This window comes from Mercenaria mercenaria, chromosome 2, assembly GCF_021730395.1.
Source record: "Mercenaria mercenaria strain notata chromosome 2, MADL_Memer_1, whole genome shotgun sequence".
NCBI lineage: Eukaryota > Metazoa > Mollusca > Bivalvia > Venerida > Veneridae > Mercenaria > Mercenaria mercenaria.
The window spans coordinates 27,025,474-27,046,566 of NC_069362.1; the positions used below are offsets into that span (position 1 = coordinate 27,025,474).

Consider the following 21,093-nt stretch of genomic DNA (forward strand, 5'->3'; position numbering starts at 1 on the left):
CCTTTTGTACTTAGAAAATATCAGATTTCTTGGTTAAGTTTTATGTTTAGGTCAACTTTTCTCCCAAACTGTCAAAGCTATTGCTTTGAAACTTGGAATACTTGTTCACCATCATAAGCTGACCCTGTACAGCAAGAAACATAACTCCATCTTGCTTTTTGCAAGATTTATTGCCCCTTTTGGACTTAGAAAATCAGTTTTCTTGGTTAAGTTTTATGTTTAGGTCAGCTTTTATCCTAAACTATCAAAGCTATTGCTTTAAAACTTGCAACACTTGTTCACCATCATAAGTTGACCCTGTACAGCAAGAAACATAACTCCATCCTGCTTTTTGCAAGATTGATGGCCCCTTTTGTACTTAGAAAATATCAGATTTCTTGGTTAAGTTTTATGTTTAGGTCAACTTTTTCTCTTAAACTATCAAAGCTATTGCTTTGAAACTTGCAACTCTTGTTCACCATCATAAGCTGACCCTGTACAGCAAGCGGCGTAACTCCATCCTGATTTTTGCAATAATTATTGCCCCTTTTTGACTTAGAAAATCATTTTCTTGGTTGAGTATTATGTTTAAGTCAACTTTTCTCATAAACTATCAAAGCTATTGCTTTAAAACTTGCAACCGTTTTTCACCATCATAAGTGGACACTGTACATCAAGAAACATAACTCTATCCTGCTTTTTGCAAGAATGATGGCCCTTTTTAGACTTAGAAAATCATGGGTAGGACAATATTTCTATTACACAAAAAAAATCAGATGAGCGTCAGCACCCGCAAGGCGGTGCTCTTGTTTTATTGTGTACTTCTAGTTGCAGTGTTAGATCAACCTGTATCTTATGATCGTGATCAGTAATTGTGAATTGCACCAGGTTTAATTTTATTATAGTAGAATGGCTCACATTTGTAATAATCTTCAGGTTTAAGGTTAGTCAGACAGCCACCCGAATCGGAATTATCCAGTTTTCAGACATAGCAGCAGTCAGTCCGCGCCTTGACTTGGACCAGTCGTTGGACCGTTTCACAGCCACTTCTCTAGCTAGAGCTCTGATACGCAGTGGGCAACCTGGAACCAACACAGCTGCAGCCCTTGATGCCGCTGTGAAAATGTTTGATGATCAGGGACGTACTGATATACATAAGAACATTGTGGTTGTTACGGATGGAATGTCAACTAATATGGCACTTACAGAGGCTGCAGCAGCAAAAGCAAAGAAAAAGTTCATCAATATAATCAGTATTGGTGTAGGCAATAATTTCTTCCTTGACGAACTGAAGAAAATAGCAACAGATGAATCAGCTGTCAAGACCTTTACAAGTTTCTATAGCTTGATAAACTTCAATGTCCTTCCAATTGTTTGCACACCAAGTAAGTTGTTTATATGATTCTTTCTTGTTGTTGGGATAATGAATGCATTTTTTTGTGACCCACTCCCACTAAATTTTTTGGGGTGGGGATGGGACTTAGAGTTGCCTTTGTTTATCTGTCTGTCCTTCCATCAGTCCAAAATTGTGTCGTGCATATATCAAAAAGTATTTGACATAGAGTCATTAAACCTCACAGGATTGTTATTCATTATGTAAGTTGTGCACCTGCTGTTTAAATAAGGATCTCACTCAGCCAGACCAGATTTATGACTTAGTCAAAAATTTGCATAAAAAGGGCCTAAAAGTTTATGTCACGTGTATCTCAAAAAGTATTTGACCTAAAATCATGAAACATTACAGGAAAATCATTCAGCTTGTGAAGTTTTGCACCTTGGGTTTTGCTAGAGATTTGATTCAGCCAGACCAGAGTTATGGCCCTTAGTAAAAAATATGCCTTAAAGGGCATAAAAGTTTGTCGCTTGTATCTTAAAATGTGTTTGACCTAGAGTTATGGAACATTATAGGAATGTTATTCAGCATGTAAAATTGTGCACCTTGGGTTTTGTTTGGGATTTCTGTCAGCCAGAGTTATAGCCCAAGATTTAGTAAAAATACATAAAAGGCATACAAGTTTGTGTTGCATGTATCTGAAAATGAACTTGACCTTGAGTCATAAAACATAAGAGAATTGTTACATACTGTGAAATCAATATTCGTGGGGGACTCATTTTCGTGGATTTCATGGTTGAGTCAATCTATGAAATCTAATCCCAACGAACAAGTAAAATTCCCATTTATTTTTATGCCCCCCTTCGAAGAAGGAGGGGTATATTGTTTTGCAGATGTCGGTCGGTCTGTCGGTCGGTCGGAATGTAGACCAATCCGTTTCCGGATGATAACTCAAGAACGCTTGGGCCTAGGATCATGAAAGTTGATAAGGAGGTTGGTCATCACCAGCAGATGACCCCTATTGATTTTGAGGTCTGTATGTCAAAGGTCAAGGTCACAGTGACCCTGAATAGTAAAACGGTTTCCGGATGATAACTCAAGAACGCTTATGCCTAGGATCATGAAAGTTGATAGGGAGGTTGGTCATCACCAGCAGATGACCCCTATTGATTTTGAGGTCAGTATGAAAAAGGTCAAGGTCACAGTGACCCTGAACAATTAAATGGTTTCTGGATGATAACTCAAGAACGCTTCAGCCTAGGCTCACGAAAGTTGATAGGCAGGTTGATCATGACCAGCAGATGACCCCTATTGATTTTGAGGTCAGTATGTCAAAGGTCAAGGTCACAGTGAACAGTAACAGTTAAATGGTTTCCGAGCAATAACTCAAGAATGCTTGGGCCTAGTTTCAGGAAAATTGTTAGTTAGGTTGGCCATGACCAGCAGATGACCCCTATTGATTTTGAGGTAATTAGGTCAAAGGTCAAGGTCGCATTGGCCAGGAACAGTTAAACAGTTTCTGATCTTCTTGTCCAAAACCATAGGGCCTAGGGCTTTGATATTTTGTATATGACATCATCTAGTGGTCCTCTACTAAGATTGTTCAAATTTTTCCCCAAGGGTCAAATATGGCCCCGCCCTGGGGGTCACATGGTTTACATAGACTTATATAGGGAAAAACTTTGAAAATCTTCTTGTCCAAACCACAAAGACTATGGCTTTGATATTTTGTAATGTAGCATCATCTAGTGCTTCTCTACCAAGGTTGTTCAAATTATCCCTCTAGGGTCAAATAAGCCCCGCCTCAGGGGTCACATGGTTCATATAGACTTATATAGGGAAAAACTTAGAATATTCATGTCCATAACTTACATCATTCAAATTTGGACCACATGTATAGTTTTGAGTGGCAAGATGAACCTTGACGTGAGTTGACCTTGATCTTGACCTAGTGACCTACTTTCACATTTCTTTAGCTACAGCCTTCAAATTTGGACCACATGCATAGGTTTGTGTACTGAAACAAACTTTGACCTTGTTATTGACCTAGTGACCTACTTTCACATTTTTGAAGGTACAGACTTCAGATTTGGACCACTTGCATAGTTTTTTGTTCCAAAATAAAATTTGACCTTGATTTTGACCTCGTGACCTACTTTCACATTTCTCAAGCTACAGCCTTCAAATTTGAACCACAAGCATAGTTTTGTGTACTGAAATTAACTTTGATCTTGAGATTGACCTAGTGACCTACTTTCACATTTTTCAAGCTGCAGCCTTCAAATTTGAACCACATGCATAAGTGAGCATATAATTTGTTCCTTATGCAATTACTAAATGCATCAAGGGGGGCATTTCGTGTTCGACGAGCTCTTGTATGTTCAAAAGTTGAAATCCACGAATTCATATCCCCATGAAATTGCTGTTTTGACCAAAACCACGAAATTTCATTCCCACGAAATTAAATCATTTTACAGTAGCATGTGAAATTGTGAACCTGGTGTTCTGTTTTGGATTTTGCTAAGCTAGACCAGAGTTGCAGTCCCTGACTTAGTGAAACATACAAATTAAGTTCTTAAAAATTTGTGTTGCATATATCTTAAAAAATATTTCAGTCATGAAACCATGACTGTACAGTGATTGGAAATGGGTGCATATGTGTCCAATGGACACACATATAGTTTTTAAGATATCCTGCTACTGTAAAAGCAGAAATTTTCATGAGGGTTTAATTTTCGCTATATTCTCAGGTCTCTCACCTCCCGAACATAAATTCTCACGAAACCATTTAATTTAGTATAATACAAATCAAGCAAATCTTGTCATAACACAAACCTTCCCCAACTTATCAAAATGGAAACAGCCATATTTAAAAAAAAAGATCGGCTATGTTTAGTGTTTCTGTAACAATTATAGGATAGTACTATTTTAAGATGAATAGAACAAACCACATAACTATTCTGATTTAGAATGATATGATAACTTTTGTGTTTGCAATGTGTTTATTTTTACTGACAAGCCTTTGAATAGTTGAGGTGCTGTCAGCTTTTGTTACTCAAACATTTTCTCCTCTGAAGCAACTGGGCAGAACTAAATTGAACTTGATCTGCTGTGTAATGGCATGAGACTCTAAACTTTGTTCAGATGGTTCCACTTGGCCCCTTTTATAGGCTGCCAACCTTAAATAAAGAACAAACATTAATTAACTTCTTCTACAGACCAACTACCAGTAAATTGATCTTAACAAAATTTGGACTGAAGCATCCTTTTATATACCTCTAAATTCTTTTAGGGGCTGCCAGAGCTAAAAATAAGAAATGTTTAAATGACTTTATCTTGTGAACTACTTTATGGATATTCACTGAACTTGGTCTGTAGCATTCTTTCATTTTTTTCCAAATGGGCTTGCTTGGCCCTTTTTTCGGGGCCACATAACCTTTAAATGACTCCTTTTCATAAACCTCTTACTGCATCTTCACCAGACTTTGTAGCATTCTGGTATGGATTTCTCTTGAATTTGTTCAGTTGGTTTTGCCTGGGCCCATTTATGGGCCACAGGAGCCAAAAAGAGAAAAAAAAATTCCAATGACCACTTCTCATAAACCTATTAATAGATCTTCACCAAATTTGGTCTGTAGCATCCTTGTTAGCTCACCTGTCACAAAGTGACAAGGTGAGCTATTGTGACCGTTTGATGTCCTTCTTGCGTCAACAATTTCTGAAAAAATCTTCTTCTTGAAAACCACTAGGCAGAATTACTCCAAACTTCACAGGAATGATCCTTGGGTGGCCCCCTTTCAAAATTGTTCAAAGAATTGAATTCATGCAGAACTCTGGTTGCCATGGCAACTGAAAGGAAAAACTTTAAAAATCTTCTTCTCAAAAACCAGATGCCCTAGAGCTTAGATATTTGGTTTGAAGCATTGCCTAGTGGACCTCTACCAAATCATGACCCCGGGGTCAAAATTGAACCCACCCCAGGGGTCACTTGATTTTACATAGGAAACTCTTAAAAAATCTTCTTCTCAAAAACCAGAAGACCTAGAGCTTAGATATTTGACATGTAGCATTGCCTAGTGGACCTCTACTAAAATTATTCAAATCATGACCCCAGGGTCAATATTGACACCGCCCCAGGGGTCACTTGATTTTACATAGGAAAATCTTCAAATTTTTTTTTAAAAATAAACCAGAAGGCCTAGAGCTTAGATATTTGACATGTAACATTGCCTAGTGGACCTCTACAAAATTTGTTCAAATCATGACCCCAGAGTTCAAAATTGACCCTGCCCGAGGGGTCACTTGAGTTTACATAGGAAAATATTCAAAAATTTTCTAAAAATAAACCAGAAGGCCTAGAGCTTAGATATTTCACATGTAGCATTGCCTAGTAGACCTCTACAAAATTTGTTCAAATCAAGACCCAGGGGTTCCCCCGGGATCAAAATTGACCCTGCCCCAGGGGTCACTTGATTTTGCATAGAAAATCTTCAAAAAATGTCTAAAAATAAACCAGAAGGCCTAGATCTTAGATATTTGACCTGTAGCATTGCCTAGTGGACCTCTATAAAGTTTGTTCAACTCATGACCCCCGGGGTCAAAATTGACCCAGCCCCATGGGGTTACTTGATTGTACATAGAAAAAATCTCCAAAATTTTCTAAAAATAAACCAGAAGGCCTAGAGCTTAAATATTTGATGTGTAGCAGTGCCTAGTGGACCTCTACAAAATTTGTTCAACTCATGACCCTGGGGTCAAAATTGACCCTGCCCGAGGGGTCACTTGATTTTACATAGGAAAATCTTCAAAATTTTTCTTAAAATAAACCAGAAGGCCTAGAGCTTAGATATTTGACCTGTAGCATTGTCTAGTGGACCTCTACAAAATTTGTTCAAATCATGACCCCCAGGGTCAAAATTGACCCAGCCTGAGGGGTCACTTGATTTTACATAGAAAAATCTTCAAAAATTTTCTAAAAATAAACCAGAAGGCCTAGAGCTTAGATATTTGACATGTAGCATTGCCTAGTAGACCTCTACAAAATTTGTTCAACTCATGACCCCCGGGCAAAATTGACCCCCACCCCAGGGATCACTTGATTTTACATAGGAAAATCTTCAAAAATTTTCTAAAAATAAACCAGAAGGCCTAGAGCTTAGATATTTGACATGTTGCATTGCCTAGTGGACCTCTACAAATTTTATTCAAATCATGATCCCCCCAGGGTCAAATTGACCCAGCCCCAGGGGTTATTTGATTGTACATAGGGAAATCTTCATAAATTTGCTAAAAACAAACCAGAAGGCCTAGATCTTAGATATTTGATATGTAACATTGCCTATTAGATTTCTACAAACTTTGTTCAAATCATGACCCCAGGGGTAATATTGACCCCGCCCCAGTGGTAACTTAATTGTACAATGGAAAATCTTCAAAAAAATTCTAAAAATAAACCAGAAGGCCTAGAGCTTAGATATTTGACATGTAGCATTGCATAGTGGACTTCTACAATTTTTTTTCCAAATCATGACCTTGGTGTCAAATTGGCCCCGCCCCAGGGTTACTTGATTGTACATAGGAAAATCTTCCAAAAATTGTCTAAAAATAAACTAGTTTGTTTTTTAAGATAGAGCCTTGAAATTTGGATGACAAGTACAGTTTTGCACACCGATCTGAAAACTGACTTTCATTGACCGTGAATATGACCTACTTTCTTAATATTTAGCATCAGTTTGATATTTGAAACATTTAGCTCATATTACTCAGGTGAGTGATCTAGGATCATCATGACCCTCTTGTTTACAAAATAATGCCCCTTTTTCGACTTGGAAATTTTTGGTTAAGGTTTTGTATGTAAGCTGGTATCTCAGTACTCACTCATGGGAATGGATTGAAACTTCACACACTTGTTCACTGTCATGATCTCACATGCACTTTGCAGGTTCCATAACTCTACTTTTTATTCTCAAAATTATGCCCCCTTTTCCACTTAGCAGTTTTTGGTTAAGTTTTTGTATGTAAACTGGTATCTCAGTATCCACTAATGGGAATGAATTGAAACTTCAAACACATGTTCACTGTCATGATCTAACTTGCACTGTGCAGGTCCCATAACTCTACTTTGCATTTTTTCAAATTATGCCCCTTTTTCGACTTGTCAGTTTTTGGTTAAGTTTTTGTATGTAAGCTGGTATCTCAGTACCCACTAATGGGAAAGGATTGAAACTTAACACACTTGTTCAGTGTCATGATATGACATGCAGTGCAAAGGTTCAATAACTCTACTTTGCATTTATACAAAATTATGCCCCTTTTTCAACTTAGCAGTTTTGGTTAATTTCTTATATGTAAGCTGGTATCTCAGTACCAACTAATGGGAATGGATTGGAACTTCACACACTTGTCCACTGTCTTGAGCTGATAAGCTGACTGTGCAGGTTCCATAACCCTGTTTTGAATAGTCAAACGTTGCTGTCCTCCGACAGCTCTTGTTTGACTTTAAGTTAGCAATTTTCAGTTAAGTTTTTGTATGTAAGCTAGTATCTCAGTAACCAGTTACGAGAATGGATCAAAGCTTCACACACCTATTTACTGTGATGATCTGATATTCAGTGCACAGGATTTGTAACTCTAATTTGTTCTATAACAAAGTTATGCCCCCTTTTCATCTTTGAAATTTTTGGTAAGCTGGTAGCTTAGTAACCACTTATGGGAATTAATTGAAACTTCACAGTTACCCACTGTGATAAGCTGACATGCATTGTACAGGTTCCTTAACTCTGTTTTGCATTTTTGCAAAAGTGTGCACCTTTTCTTCAACTTTTTAGCTCACTTGTCACGTAGTGACAAGGTGAGCTTTTGTGATCACCCGTCGTCGGTCGTGTGTCATGTGTCAGCAATTTCTAAAAACATCTTCTTTTTAAAAACCATTGGGCTGATTTACACCAAACTTCACAGGAATAATCCTTGGGTGGCCCCCTTTCAAAATTGCCCAAAGAATTGAAATCCATGAAATGCCATGGCAACCAAAACCGAAAGGAAAATCTTTAAAAGTCTTCTTGTCAGAAACTGTTTGCCAGATTTCAAAAATATTTTGTAAAAATGATCTCTAGGTGACCCTCTACCAAAATTGCCTAAGCCATTCTGTTTGGGTAAAAAACATGGCCACTAGGGGGTGGGGCTTATTTTCCCTATATGGCTATAATGTAAATTTTAAAAATCTTCTTCTTCAAACTCACTTAGCAGATTTACACTAAACTTCAAAGAAATGATCATTGGGTGGCCCCCTATCAAAATTGCCCAAAGAATTGAAATCCATGCAGGACTCTGGTTGCCATCTTAAAAAATCTTCTTGTCCAAAACCACAGAAGCTAGGGCTTTGATATTTGGTATGTGGCATAATCTAATGGTCCTGTACCAAGTTACTTTGAATTATCCCCATAGAGACAAATATGGCCCCGCCCTGGGGGTCATATGGTTTACATAGACTTGTATAGGAAAAACTTTGAAAATCTTCTTGTCCAAAACCACAGGGCTTAGTGCTTTGATATTTGGTATGTAACATCATCTATAGTGGTCCTCTACTAAGATTGTTCAAATTATCTCCTAGGGTTAAATATGGCCCCGCCCCTGGGGTCACATGGTTTATATAGACTTACATAGGGAAAAAAATTGAAAATCTTGTCCAAAACCACAGGGCCTAGGGTTTTGATATTTGGTATGAAGCATCATCAAAAAGTCCTGTACAAAGTTCATTCAAATTATCCACCTAGGGTCAAATATTGCCCTGCCCAGGCCCGTTTCACATGGTTTATATAGACCTGTATAGGAAAAAACTTTAAAATTCTTCTTGTCTGAAACCACAAGACCTAAGCCTTTGATATTTTGTTTGTAGCATTGCCTTATGGTCCTCTACCAAGATTGTTCAAATTATTACCCTGGGGTGAAAAGAGGCCCTGCCTTGGGGGTCCATAGTTTTACATATACTTATATAGGAAAAACTTTAAAAATCTTCTTATCTGAAACTGGAAGGCTTAGGCTTTTGATATTTGGTATATTGCATTGCCTAGTGGTCCTCTACCAAGATTATTCAAATTATGTCACTTAGTTGAAAAGAGGCCCCACCCAGGGTGAAATTAAAAAATCTTCTTGTCTGAAAGTTCAAGGCCTAGGCCTTTGATATTTGGTATGTATCATAATCATTGCCTAGTTGATTTCAAGATTGTTTGAATTATGCATCTTGGGTGAAAAGAGGCCCGGGGGGGGGGGGGGGGGGGTTCACTTGTTATATGAGTTATATAGGAAAAAATACTTCAAAAATTATCAGATCATAATTCCTAGACTGTTTAATTATAATTACCTGATGATCCCAAGTGATTAGGGGTCACTTGACTGTGACTTTGTTACTGACTTACTTTCTTGTTTTTTAAGATACAGGTTTAAAATTTGGATGACATGTACAGTTTTGCACACTGATCTTAAAACTGACTTTCACTTACACGTTTAAACTGATACTAAGCTGAAGCAGGAGATATACATTCTTCTTACATGTTTGTTTTTTACAGCTCAGTTTTCTTGTGACAAAAATATGGATATCTTCTACATCAAACATTATGACGGTAATTCCGGTATTGAAGCTAGAGTTGCAAAATTCATCAGTAAATTAACTGACAGGTATGTGCAAGTTTATTACCACTTCAGTGTGAAAGACCTGGGAGGCTTACAGTTTCCTTCTGTTCGTGCATCTGTACATCCATTTGTCCATCCATCCATCTTTCATACTTCCTTATGTACTCATCTCCCAAGGTCTTTACACAATTCAGATGAAATTGGTATACATCATAACATGAAATGGAAATACACCTGTTATTGGGACTTTCATGTTCAGTTACTATCTTTCGAGTTATGCTTTGTTTTAGCTCAACTGAGCTGAGCGTCTGGCCATCCTCTGTCCTTCCATCCACACTTTTCTTCAGGTGACATCTCCTCTGAAACTACTGGTCAGAATTGCACCAAACTTGGGTCAGTAGCATTTTGGCATGTTCCTCTATCAAGACTATTCAAATATTACAGCTTGGCCTCGTTTAGTGGCCAACAAAACTGTAAAATAGATAAAACCTTTAAATGACTTCTACTCATGAGCTGCCGAATGACTTTATAGGGTCATCTCCCAAGGTTAGTCAAATGGGGGAACCTTGTTCTTTAAGGGGCCACTAGAGTTTAAATTAGAAAAACAACAGCTTTTCATGATGTGCTTAATGGATCTTCATCAGACTTGTTCAATAGCATTATTAGGGGTTGATACAGCTAGAAATAGCAATACCTTTTAATGACTTCTGGTTGGATGATTTTTCACTGAGTTAATTCCCTTTGATTATTCAGCTTTAGTATACTGTAGTACCATTTCTTGTCTGCAGTATTCTCAAACTTCATAGGAAACTTTGCTTTTAAGAGGAGATGCAAATATTGTCTTCATGTTTTGGTCGTATGATTTTCACTGAGATATTGCCCTTTAATTATTCAAGATTAGTAAACTATAGTGCCATCCTAGTCAGGAGTATTTTTCAGCAACCACTAGCTGGTTTTCAGCAAAAATTCATATGATGCTTCACTTTTAATAGGAGGTGCATACACTGTCTTCATGTTCCATTTGAATGATTTTTCAAGGAGATACTGGCCTTTTATTATTCAACATTAGTAAACTGTATGTGCCACGTCAGTGAATTCCACTTTCCTTCTTTTAATATGCAATAATCATATTTCAGGGAGCATCCATCAGTTTTACAGATATTTCTTGTTTTTTAATGATAAGATATATTCATTTCATTATAAGCACATTTTTGATGATTTTCCTTTTACAGATATAAAACTGGTACAACCAAAACGCTGGTTGATGCTAACCCGAGCACAGAATCCCTTACTGATGACCTGACGGCTTTCTCAGACTCAGCTGATCCAACTCACACTAAAGTACTCATAATATTCACAAACAAAGAAAATAGTGGGGGAGTCACAGCAAATGATGTGAAGGATAAAGGAGTGATTGTGGCAGTGGTTTATGTGTCAGACACACAGACAGATGAAAGTTACAATACAGTCGTGTCACATCAAGATTTCCTCTTTTATGCTGAAAAGTTTGATGAAGAACCGTACATTGATTTCATTTTGAGGAGTCTTTGTATAGGTAGGCATGTCAAAACTTGTATACTTTTAACAAATGGTTATAGAAGGTGACTGGGTTGTGTTCAAAGTTTAATATTTTTACTGTATTTGAAATGTTTTGACCAACTTTGAGCCTCAGCCAGCAGAACATACTTTACAAATGTAGGTATATATCCTGGATACAGTGTGAAATTTGTAGTAGCTGTCTAGAGGCTAGGGTAGGTGATAACATTGTCAGGGGGTAGGACATGTAGAGTATCTATCAGTGGCTTAAGCAAGAAAAATGTGTTTTTAGCTTGACTATCCGAAGAATAGGCAGAGCTATTGGATTCACCTATGCGTTGGCGTCCATGTTTGGGTCAGCCTCCTGAATTGGATAAGTTTTTGTATGTAAGTTGGCATCTCATAACCACTTGTGAAAATGGACTCAAACTTCACACACTTATTCAATGTGATGATATGAGCATTGCACAGGTTTCACTACTCTACTTCGCATATTTACAAAATTATGCCACTTTTTCTTACTTAGCAATTTGTGGTTAAGTTTTTATAAGTAAGCTGGTAACCAACAAATAAGAATTGTTGAAACTTAACACACTATTCCTTTTTATGATCTGACATGGGTTGCACAAATTTGATAACTACTTTGCACTTTTAAAAAATTATGCCCCTTTTTCAACTTATCAGTTTTTAGTTAAGTTTTTGTATGTAAGCGGTTATCTTAGTACCCACTTATGGGACTTGATTGAAATTTCACGTACTTGTTCACTGTAATGATCTGACATGCACTGCACAGGGTTCATAACTCTGCTTTGCACTTCAACAAAATTATGCCTAGAAAGTTTTGTATTTAAGCTGGTAGCTCATTACCCACTAATGGGAATGAATATTGAAACATCACACACTTGTCCACTGTAATGAACTTTTGTATTTAAGCTGGTAGCTGATTACCCACTAATGGGAATGAATATTGAAACATCGTACACTTGTCCACTGTGATGAACTGACATGCATTTTACAGGTTCAATAACTCTGTTTACATTTTTACAAAATTGTGCCACTTTTCCCTCTTATATTTATTCATTTTACAAGGCTTTTGTAAGTCAAGCATTGCTGTTCGTAGACAGCTCCTATTAACTAGACCAGTTATATATGACTGGTCTAGTTAATTGTATAGACCCCTGATTAGAAGTCAGTGATAGATAATTAATCTTGCCACAACATGGACATATTTGTTATAGATATACAAAAAAACACAGACTGTGAAGAATTTTAATGTGTCATGGTATCGTGTCTACAAACATTCTGCTATTTTGCACCGAAAAACACATTTTTCTCATTTAACCACGAATAGATACCCATCCTACCACCTGATTGTTGTATGGTAGTCTATGTTCAAGTCCCTACATGCTGTTCAATGCATGAATTGTGTAGATAAAGTTATCCACTTAGTATTCAGGCATCAGTAATATAATTGATTAACAATTATAATATTTGACAGATGAACAATCAAATTTTGCAATACAAAGCCAAGAAACCAAGTCATATTCGGAATACGTAGCTTACAACTAGGTTTTTCAGTTTAACTTAAAACATTTTTTCCCCTATATATTCTTTTAATGTGAGGAGAAAAACCTAGTTGCAGAGAAATGTTGATCTCACAGTAGATATAAAATTTACTGTAAGAAATGATAGTGTGGAAGTTGAAAATTAAAACTTCAGATTAAATTTATTGATGAAAAGAGGGTGACAGATGCATTACTCTCATGCTCAATATTTTGTACATTATAGCTGTAATAGTGAGTCTCATATGAATTATAATAAATCACTTCAAGGAGAAGAATTCTATAAGACTAGTCTTCCATTCTTATCCTTTCCTAAGTTACAATATTCACTGTATGACTATGTATCAATGTATCTGTTAACTATTTGGGAATAAATATGTTTAAACTAAAACTAATAAATCACTGTATCATTTATTCATAATCATTTATATTAAACTACAGCACCATGTGTAGATGGTTCCGAGAGGACAGTATCTGGTGATTGTGAAGAATGTGAGAAAGGAAAATACAGGACAGCTAGCTCAAGCCATGTTTGTGTTGATTGTCCATCTTCACCCCAGCAAACTACTACTGCTGGTACTGGAGCCACAGATCAGAGTCAGTGTGTTGGTAAGTCTTAGCAAGTCTGCTCTCCTAAGTTAACTACTATACCCAGTATGGAAGCAACAGATCAGAGTGGGTGTGTCTGCCAAGTTACATATCTGTGTGGGTGTATCTGGGAAGCTACAGATCAGAGTGGGTGGGTGTCTGGGAAGCTACAGATCAGTGTGGGTGTGTCTGTGAAGCTACAGATCAGTGTGGGTGTGTCTGTGAAGCTACAGATTGGTTTGGATATGTCTGGGAAGCTACAGAATAGGAGTGTCTGTGAGTCTGCTAACCCAGCATTGAATTTAATTGTTAAATTGAACTAAAAGAAAATGAATGAGGAGGAAAAGTTTTGTTTTTAGCTCACCTGAGCAATATTGCTCGGGTGAGTTTTTGTGATCGCTCAATGTCCGGCATCTGTCTGTCAGCATTTACTTGTGTATGCAATAGAGGCTGTATTTTTCAACTGATCTTCATGAAATTTTGTCAGAATGGTTGCCTTGATAAATTCTAGGCCAGGTTTGAAAATGGGTCATCTGGGGTCAAAAACAAGGTCACTAGGTCAAATCAAAGAAAAACATTGTGTATGTGATAGAGGCTGTATTTTTCAATTGATCTTCATGAAATTTGGTCGGAATGATTGCCTAGATGAAATCTAAGTCAAGTTTGAATATGGGTTTTCTAGGGTCAAAAACTAGGTCACTAGATCAAATCAAAGAAACCTTGTGTATGCCATAGAAGCTGTATTTTTCAGTTGATCTTCATAAATGAAATTTAGGTAGAGTTTGAATATAGGTCATTTGAGGTCAAAAACTAGGTCACTAGGTCAAATCAAAGAAAATCCTAGTGTATGCGATGGAGACTGTTGGTCAGAATGATTGCCTTGATGAAGTCTAGGTCAAGTTTGAATATGGGTCTTCTTGGGTCAAAAAGTAGGTCACTAGGTCAAATTAAAGAAAAACCTTGTGTATGCGATATAGACTGTATATTTCAATTGATCTTAATGAAATTTGGTCAGAATGATTGCCTTGATAAAATCTAGGTCAAATTTGAATATTGTTCATCTGGGGTCAAAAACTAGGTCATTTGGTCATATCTAAGAAAATACTTGTTTATATTCAAGAGACCACATTTTTGGTCCAGTCTTAATGAAAATTGGCCAGAATATTTGTTACCATGAAATCACTTGGTCAGACATGTTTACATTGTCATGAAGTGTTTCTCAGGTGAGCGACATAGGGCCATTTTTGCCCTCTTGTTTGAAAAAATTTTTAGGAACAGATGTAAAACATATGTCAAACATATACTGCTTTATTTATCAATGTTTGTACAAATATGTTGGTTTGTTTCTGTTATAAAATATTGGTGAAATAGACATAGTGATATTGAATGTTGGCATAATAATTATATCCCCAACAAACTTTATTTGAGGGGAGGGCTATATTGGAATCATTTTCACTTGTCCCTTCCATCCTTATCCAATCTCATCACTTCTATGAAACCAGTAAATACCAAATTGAAACTTTGTACTTCAGTTATGTGATGCAGAAAAATAATTGAATGATTAATTTTGCAAAACTTTCTGTTAATAAAATCTAGGCAAATAACATAAAATATTTGTTTGCTGTTCAATTTTAGCATGCGAGTCTGATGAATTTCCGTGCTCAACTGGTAATACATGTATTGATGAGGCACAAGTGTGTGATGGTAGCAATGACTGCAGTGATGGCTCAGATGAGATTTGTAGTATGTATGATTTTTTGCTTGGCAATTTCTACTTTTTATAGATAGATGTTCTTTCAATGTTTTAATAGTGATATCTAAATCTATATTTATTCAGTGTAACTGTAACAATATTTACACTAAGTCTTCTTTCAGTAGCACAGTAGTTATATCTAGATGTACCTTTTACCCCATGACTTTTCATTAGATACAAGTCAATACCATTGATATCACAGGGCCCTCACTCTACTTTGGGGGAAGGGGTCCGCAGCCCTCAGGCGGGGGAATTTTCGCGTCGTTTTAGCCAAAAGGGGGAATTTTCATTGCCTTCAAAGAATAACATACTATGTAAGAACTATAACATGTATAACTCTCATTATAAACTAAAGTTGTTTCTTTTTCTCAACATACTACCGGTAACTGCAATTATATCATGTCAAGATCAGCTTTTCAGGGGTCAAGCTATACTGTTATTAATGAAACTTCCACAAACTTTACCTAAAACAAGTACATTTATCATTACAGATTTTTTTAATCAATTTATATTTTAGTTGTCTAAAAGTGGGTGGGGTTTGGTGCCTTTGCATTTTATTATCAAAAAATGCTTCAAAATAAGGGCTGCTTTTGCAATAGTGATCATATTTTTTTTAAATGCAGACTTTCAAATGGCTTTTTATTTAGATTGTACTAGAAAAATCTTGTAAGAAATGATGAAAATGTCCGAAAATCACGGTCGCGAAAACGGGTGACAAATATGGAAAACGAAAGTAAACATTTAAAATTCTTGATGAAATACCTGTTTTAAATTTCTTTTTTTTACCATACCTGTTCAATACTTACAATTTCTGCTTATTAAAGCATTTAATTTATTTTGGACCAAACAAAGCCTCGGCAATGATAATAAATTTTCTATAGACCGTAACGGTTGACCGGCTCACGTAATCGTATCAAGCAAACAAAATAAACAAAATAATGATTTTAATGATCCAATTTGTGCAAAGACGATAATCTAAAGCTGCATTGTTTATCAATTAATTTTTATACATTGATCAGTAAACACCTTTGATAATGACAGGGATTATTGTACTGAAATAAACCGCGAGATGACCACGTGTCAATCGGCGCGTGGCGTGATTGACATCTGTTAGCAGCTAATTAACATATGACGCTCCGCCTACTGCCATACTTCCGCGAATGACGGCGAACAATATTGAATTGACTGGGATTTTGATTGACAAGGGGCAGAACTTTCGAACTCGAGACGCATCAAACAAAATTTTCGCGAGTCCACCTGACGCAGGAAGCATATATTGTGCGGGTCAAATACGAGTTTTTCTCGATTTTCGCGGATCAAAAACCCGGGACCTCGGGTCAACCGAATGCCCAGTAAGGGGGAATTTTTTTCTCAGGAGGGGGAAAAAAGGGTACTATTTTGGCGGGGGAAGCAGCCGATATTCGGCGGTAAAAACGGCCGATCGAGGGCCCTGTATCATACATAAATTTTAAGACCTACAGGAGTGGTAATAGGAATGTGTTAAAGCTTGCTGGATAGAAGTATTAGATTTGAATTAATCATTCTAGAATAAAAAACTTTTGGTAGGGTATTATCCATTGTAAGTATCAGTCATTTCTGACATACACACACAAAAAAATATATATATATATTTTTAAATATCAGTTTTGACTTTATTTTTGACTGAATTGCTGTTTAACTCTCAAGGTGTTACAGTTAGTATCAAAAGTATCAGTGCTATGAAAAAAAGGTGTCAGAATTCTTTTTATTTTTAGAAATTGTGATTTTTTCCTGATTTTTACACTAGCTGTCAGGGAAAAATACATTTTTGGCTATAGGATTGAGAGTATTCAAGATGTCATATAAATTCAAAAGATCTTTCTTCTACCATCAGGGACCAGAAGAAGGATGAATAGTTTAATTATATCAGGATCTTACAAAATAAAGCCATAATTAAAAAAAACAAAACATGTTACAGATTTTGTGGATCAAACAGCTAATTGATTATAACCTTTCTGATAAAGGTGAAAGTGTGATGTTGCAGCATATTTATTCTGTTTGCACATGTTTGTTGTATTATGTACTCAAATATGATGTATTTATGCTTACTTTTAACAGATAATTGCTTGAAAGGAAGCAGATGGACTGGTTCTACCTGCGTTCAGTGTGAAAGAGGCACATTCCAGGATAAAGATGGACAGACAGTCTGTATCAAATGTCCCGAGGGTAAAACAACGGACGGTGTCGGAAAAACAGCGGAAGCAGACTGCACTGGTTAGAAAATACTTCTCACAGTTTTAGTTTATAGTTGCAATTAAGATGATTGCAGAGAATGTAAATTTTGGGACCTTGAAAAATTTAGCTTTCCAATTTTATGTTGCAGAAAACACATTAGTAGCTTATATACAGTGAAACAACAATTATTTCTGAAGGGAAAGAACAGAACATTAAGGCTACCCTGGGTTTTGATCTGTCAGACAGAAAATATGAGAACATCAACTCTGCTTGGACTGATTACCCTTGAATGAGAGTTGTTTTATTATGAGCCGTGCCATGGGAAAACCAACATAGTGGCTTTGCGACCAGCATGGATCTGGTCAGGATCCATGCTGTTCGCTTTCAAAACCTATTGCAATTAGAGAAACTGTTGGCGAATAGCATGGATCCTGACCAGACTGCGCGGATGTGCAGGCTGGTCTGGATTGGTCGCAAAGCCACTATGTTGGTTTTCTCATGGCATGGCTCATATATTCTTCCTCATTTAGAACAGCCTTTGAAACACGAGTTATAAATCTGAGTTTTGGATAGTATGGATGGGTATTATCAGAAATTTCGGATTGTAGTAGCATATTATACACAAGAATTTTCAGAAAAGTGATGCATCAAATGAACTCCAAAGAAGAGCTCAGTACATGTTTATTTCCTGTCTGCTATACCAGCACCATAACATGGTATAGGTACTTAAAAAGATCAGAATGTAAAGTTATCCAACAAACTTAAAACGCATTAATTGAACAAGCTGTCATAAGGGATATGATTATATTTGCAAACATAAGGCAGTTATATCTGAGTAATTGAGTAACAATCTACTGCATGTTTCCGCATTATTGTCCGTGAACATAAGTGAACCTGATTTTCTTTAGGCTAACTGGTGTATATGACCTACACACAAACCATGAATATAGTGAGGTATATTTTAATGTTAAAAAAATGTCATGATTTACATCATGAGAAATGCTACAGGCAGTGTGTATTTTCAGCTACAAGATTTATGTAAATTGTTAGGATAGCTGTCACATATACAGCCCGGTTCAAAGTATAATTTATTTTCCCATTTTAATGCATACATCTTGCATTATCTGCTTAGTATCAGGTGAATGGGAATATTGTTGTAGCTTGGCATTTTGTTTGTGAAGTTTCTTTTTTTTTGCAGCTGAATCCTACTGGTATATCTGTAATACTGTGCATCCTGGTTAATAAGAGCACAGTTTGTAAATTGAACAATGGGAAGAATGGTTTTCTAACCCAGTTCTATGATCCTTGTTATTAAATGTTGTTTTGACAAAATGCAAAATAAATATGAGTTTTGGGTTGTCAAAGTAAAAATATGGGTTTTGGTTTGTCAAAATAAAGGGATAATGATTTATTTTCAAATCTTGTTTTAGTTGTTTGCGATGAAAGTGGGCAAGAACTTGATTACCCTAATGGAGGATGTAGAGACTGTGAGATTGGTTACTATAGGAACAAAGATTTTGATGCCATATGTGTTAAATGTGATGATGATTTTACAACAAAACAAAAAGCATCAACTTCCAAGGGTGACTGTGTTCGTGAGTATTAGAACTTTACTTCTGTTGAAACTAAAACAAGACAAGTTGTTCATCTTGCTAATTAGTTTTGTAGATCTGAATGTCTGGCTCAAGGGTAGTTGGACTGTGTTGAGATACTGCTATTCAGCTACATGTGAATCGGATATTCAAATCCGTACCAGTTCTACAGCCAGTGGCAGATTCTTTTTCATACATATGGTGTTAATTTTTTCAAATAGTAGAAGAAAACAAAAGAAATGGTATTATTTAAGCAGAGTTTTTGAAGTAGCTGGCAAACTTTTACACCAACTCATCAATGTTGTGGCCTTCCCGGTTAGCTCAGTAGGGAGAGCACAGATCTATGGATTGTAGGGTCATGAGTTTCATCCTAGGGTGAGACTTATGTTCTCCATGACAATTTGATAAAAGACATTGTGTATGATATTATTTTTCCTCCACCTTATTTATATGATGGAAGTTTGCAGGTACTTGACAAGAATAGATTTTGTACTGGTACAGAATCCAGAAACACTCAGTTAAGATTAAATATCAGGCCTGCTGTTACATAGCTAAAATACTGTTGCTACACCCTACTATGTATACCTCGAAATAAACAACAAAAAATACACCAGCGCCCATCATTTCATACCTGTATTTCAAAATTTTCCAGGGGGAAGCCCCCTGATCCCCCCCACACACAAATTAAGAGAAGTACCCCTCCAGTACCTCAACATTTAGATATAAAGTAAGCACCAATGGCCACCATTTCATACCTGTATATCATCCACTTTCAGTGGGAGACCCCATTCTTCCCAACATGGACAAAGGCCTTACTCTGATTACTACCCCCGCTCACACTATGTACCTTGCCGGGGACGACCCAGGCCTGGTGGTGATGAAAAGCAACAATATATATGGTCAAAGGGCAAGCCCGACATGTTGCCCTTGGGCATTGAGTACTAATTTAGCCCTTATTTTTGACAAAAATAGCCCTAATTTTTTGCCAAGTAGTGCTTGAAAGCCTCTAAAAATGAAAGTTTGCTTATCATATAACATATTTTCATAGAAATTGTTTGCCATGAAACTATAAAAAAAAAAATAAAAACAGGTGTGATATTTTTTCATTTACTATTTCAGCTCCCTGTCAGGCAGGTGAGGCCTTAGATGATGCAACAAAAACATGTACAGATTGTCCCTATGGTACATACCAGCCGGAACCAAATCAGTATAAATGTTTGGATTGCCCTGATGGAACCACCACTCAGTCTGTGAAATCTACACAAAAAACTGACTGTCAAGGTTTGTTGTCGATTTAACCTTTCTAAAATGGACTAGTCCATCATTCAATTGGGGTAGCATCACTTATTGTTCAAAGGGTTGTTCACTGAACATTTACTTACTGGATAATGAACAGTGCAGATCATGATCAGCCTGCACAGTCTAAAGGTTAAGTCTGTCTAAGTTGAAAAATCAACAACAATATTTAAATTTGACCCACAGTAGTCATAAGAGGACTGACAGTAAAAGAGCCTTATTTTTTGGGGTCAGTAGGTCAAAGGTCAAGGACACAATGCTATCTGTTCAGTCTGTAAAGAATGCATTGTAGTTGGCAGACTTCTATGAAATCAGGTATTTCTGTGATCAGCATTGATGCTTAAAAGAAAGAATCTTCATTGATAAATGAGTCTTGAGTTTTAGGGAGATTACAACGTCTATTCTTAACAATATCAGATTTTTTAAATATAAGCATACTCTTAAAGTAAAGGTATACCCAAACCAAAATGCATCCTTTCCACAAGCTTGGAGCAAACTAGAACTTGTGCAGGTCATGCATGCATTTAAGAATAAGCCAGCACAAGCATGTACTTCCGCTTGCACAGCCTGAACAGGAATTTAATATAAGCAGATATAAGCTGGCCATTAATC

General features: G+C 36.6%; 1 protein-coding gene across 1 annotated transcript in view; it reads left to right on the forward strand.

Annotated features, from left to right (window-relative positions):
• Nucleotides 1-21,093, forward strand: part of LOC123562048 (uncharacterized) — a 332,465-nt gene that overhangs the window by 258,429 nt on the left and 52,943 nt on the right. Inside the window, exons 60-67 of the mRNA XM_053524913.1 lie at nt 916-1,364; nt 9,877-9,985; nt 11,173-11,495; nt 13,480-13,647; nt 15,262-15,369; nt 17,477-17,632; nt 19,024-19,188; nt 20,305-20,466. Of these exons, the coding sequence (XP_053380888.1) occupies nt 916-1,364; nt 9,877-9,985; nt 11,173-11,495; nt 13,480-13,647; nt 15,262-15,369; nt 17,477-17,632; nt 19,024-19,188; nt 20,305-20,466 (1,640 nt within the window). The remainder of the gene's footprint in view (nt 1-915; nt 1,365-9,876; nt 9,986-11,172; nt 11,496-13,479; nt 13,648-15,261; nt 15,370-17,476; nt 17,633-19,023; nt 19,189-20,304; nt 20,467-21,093) is intronic.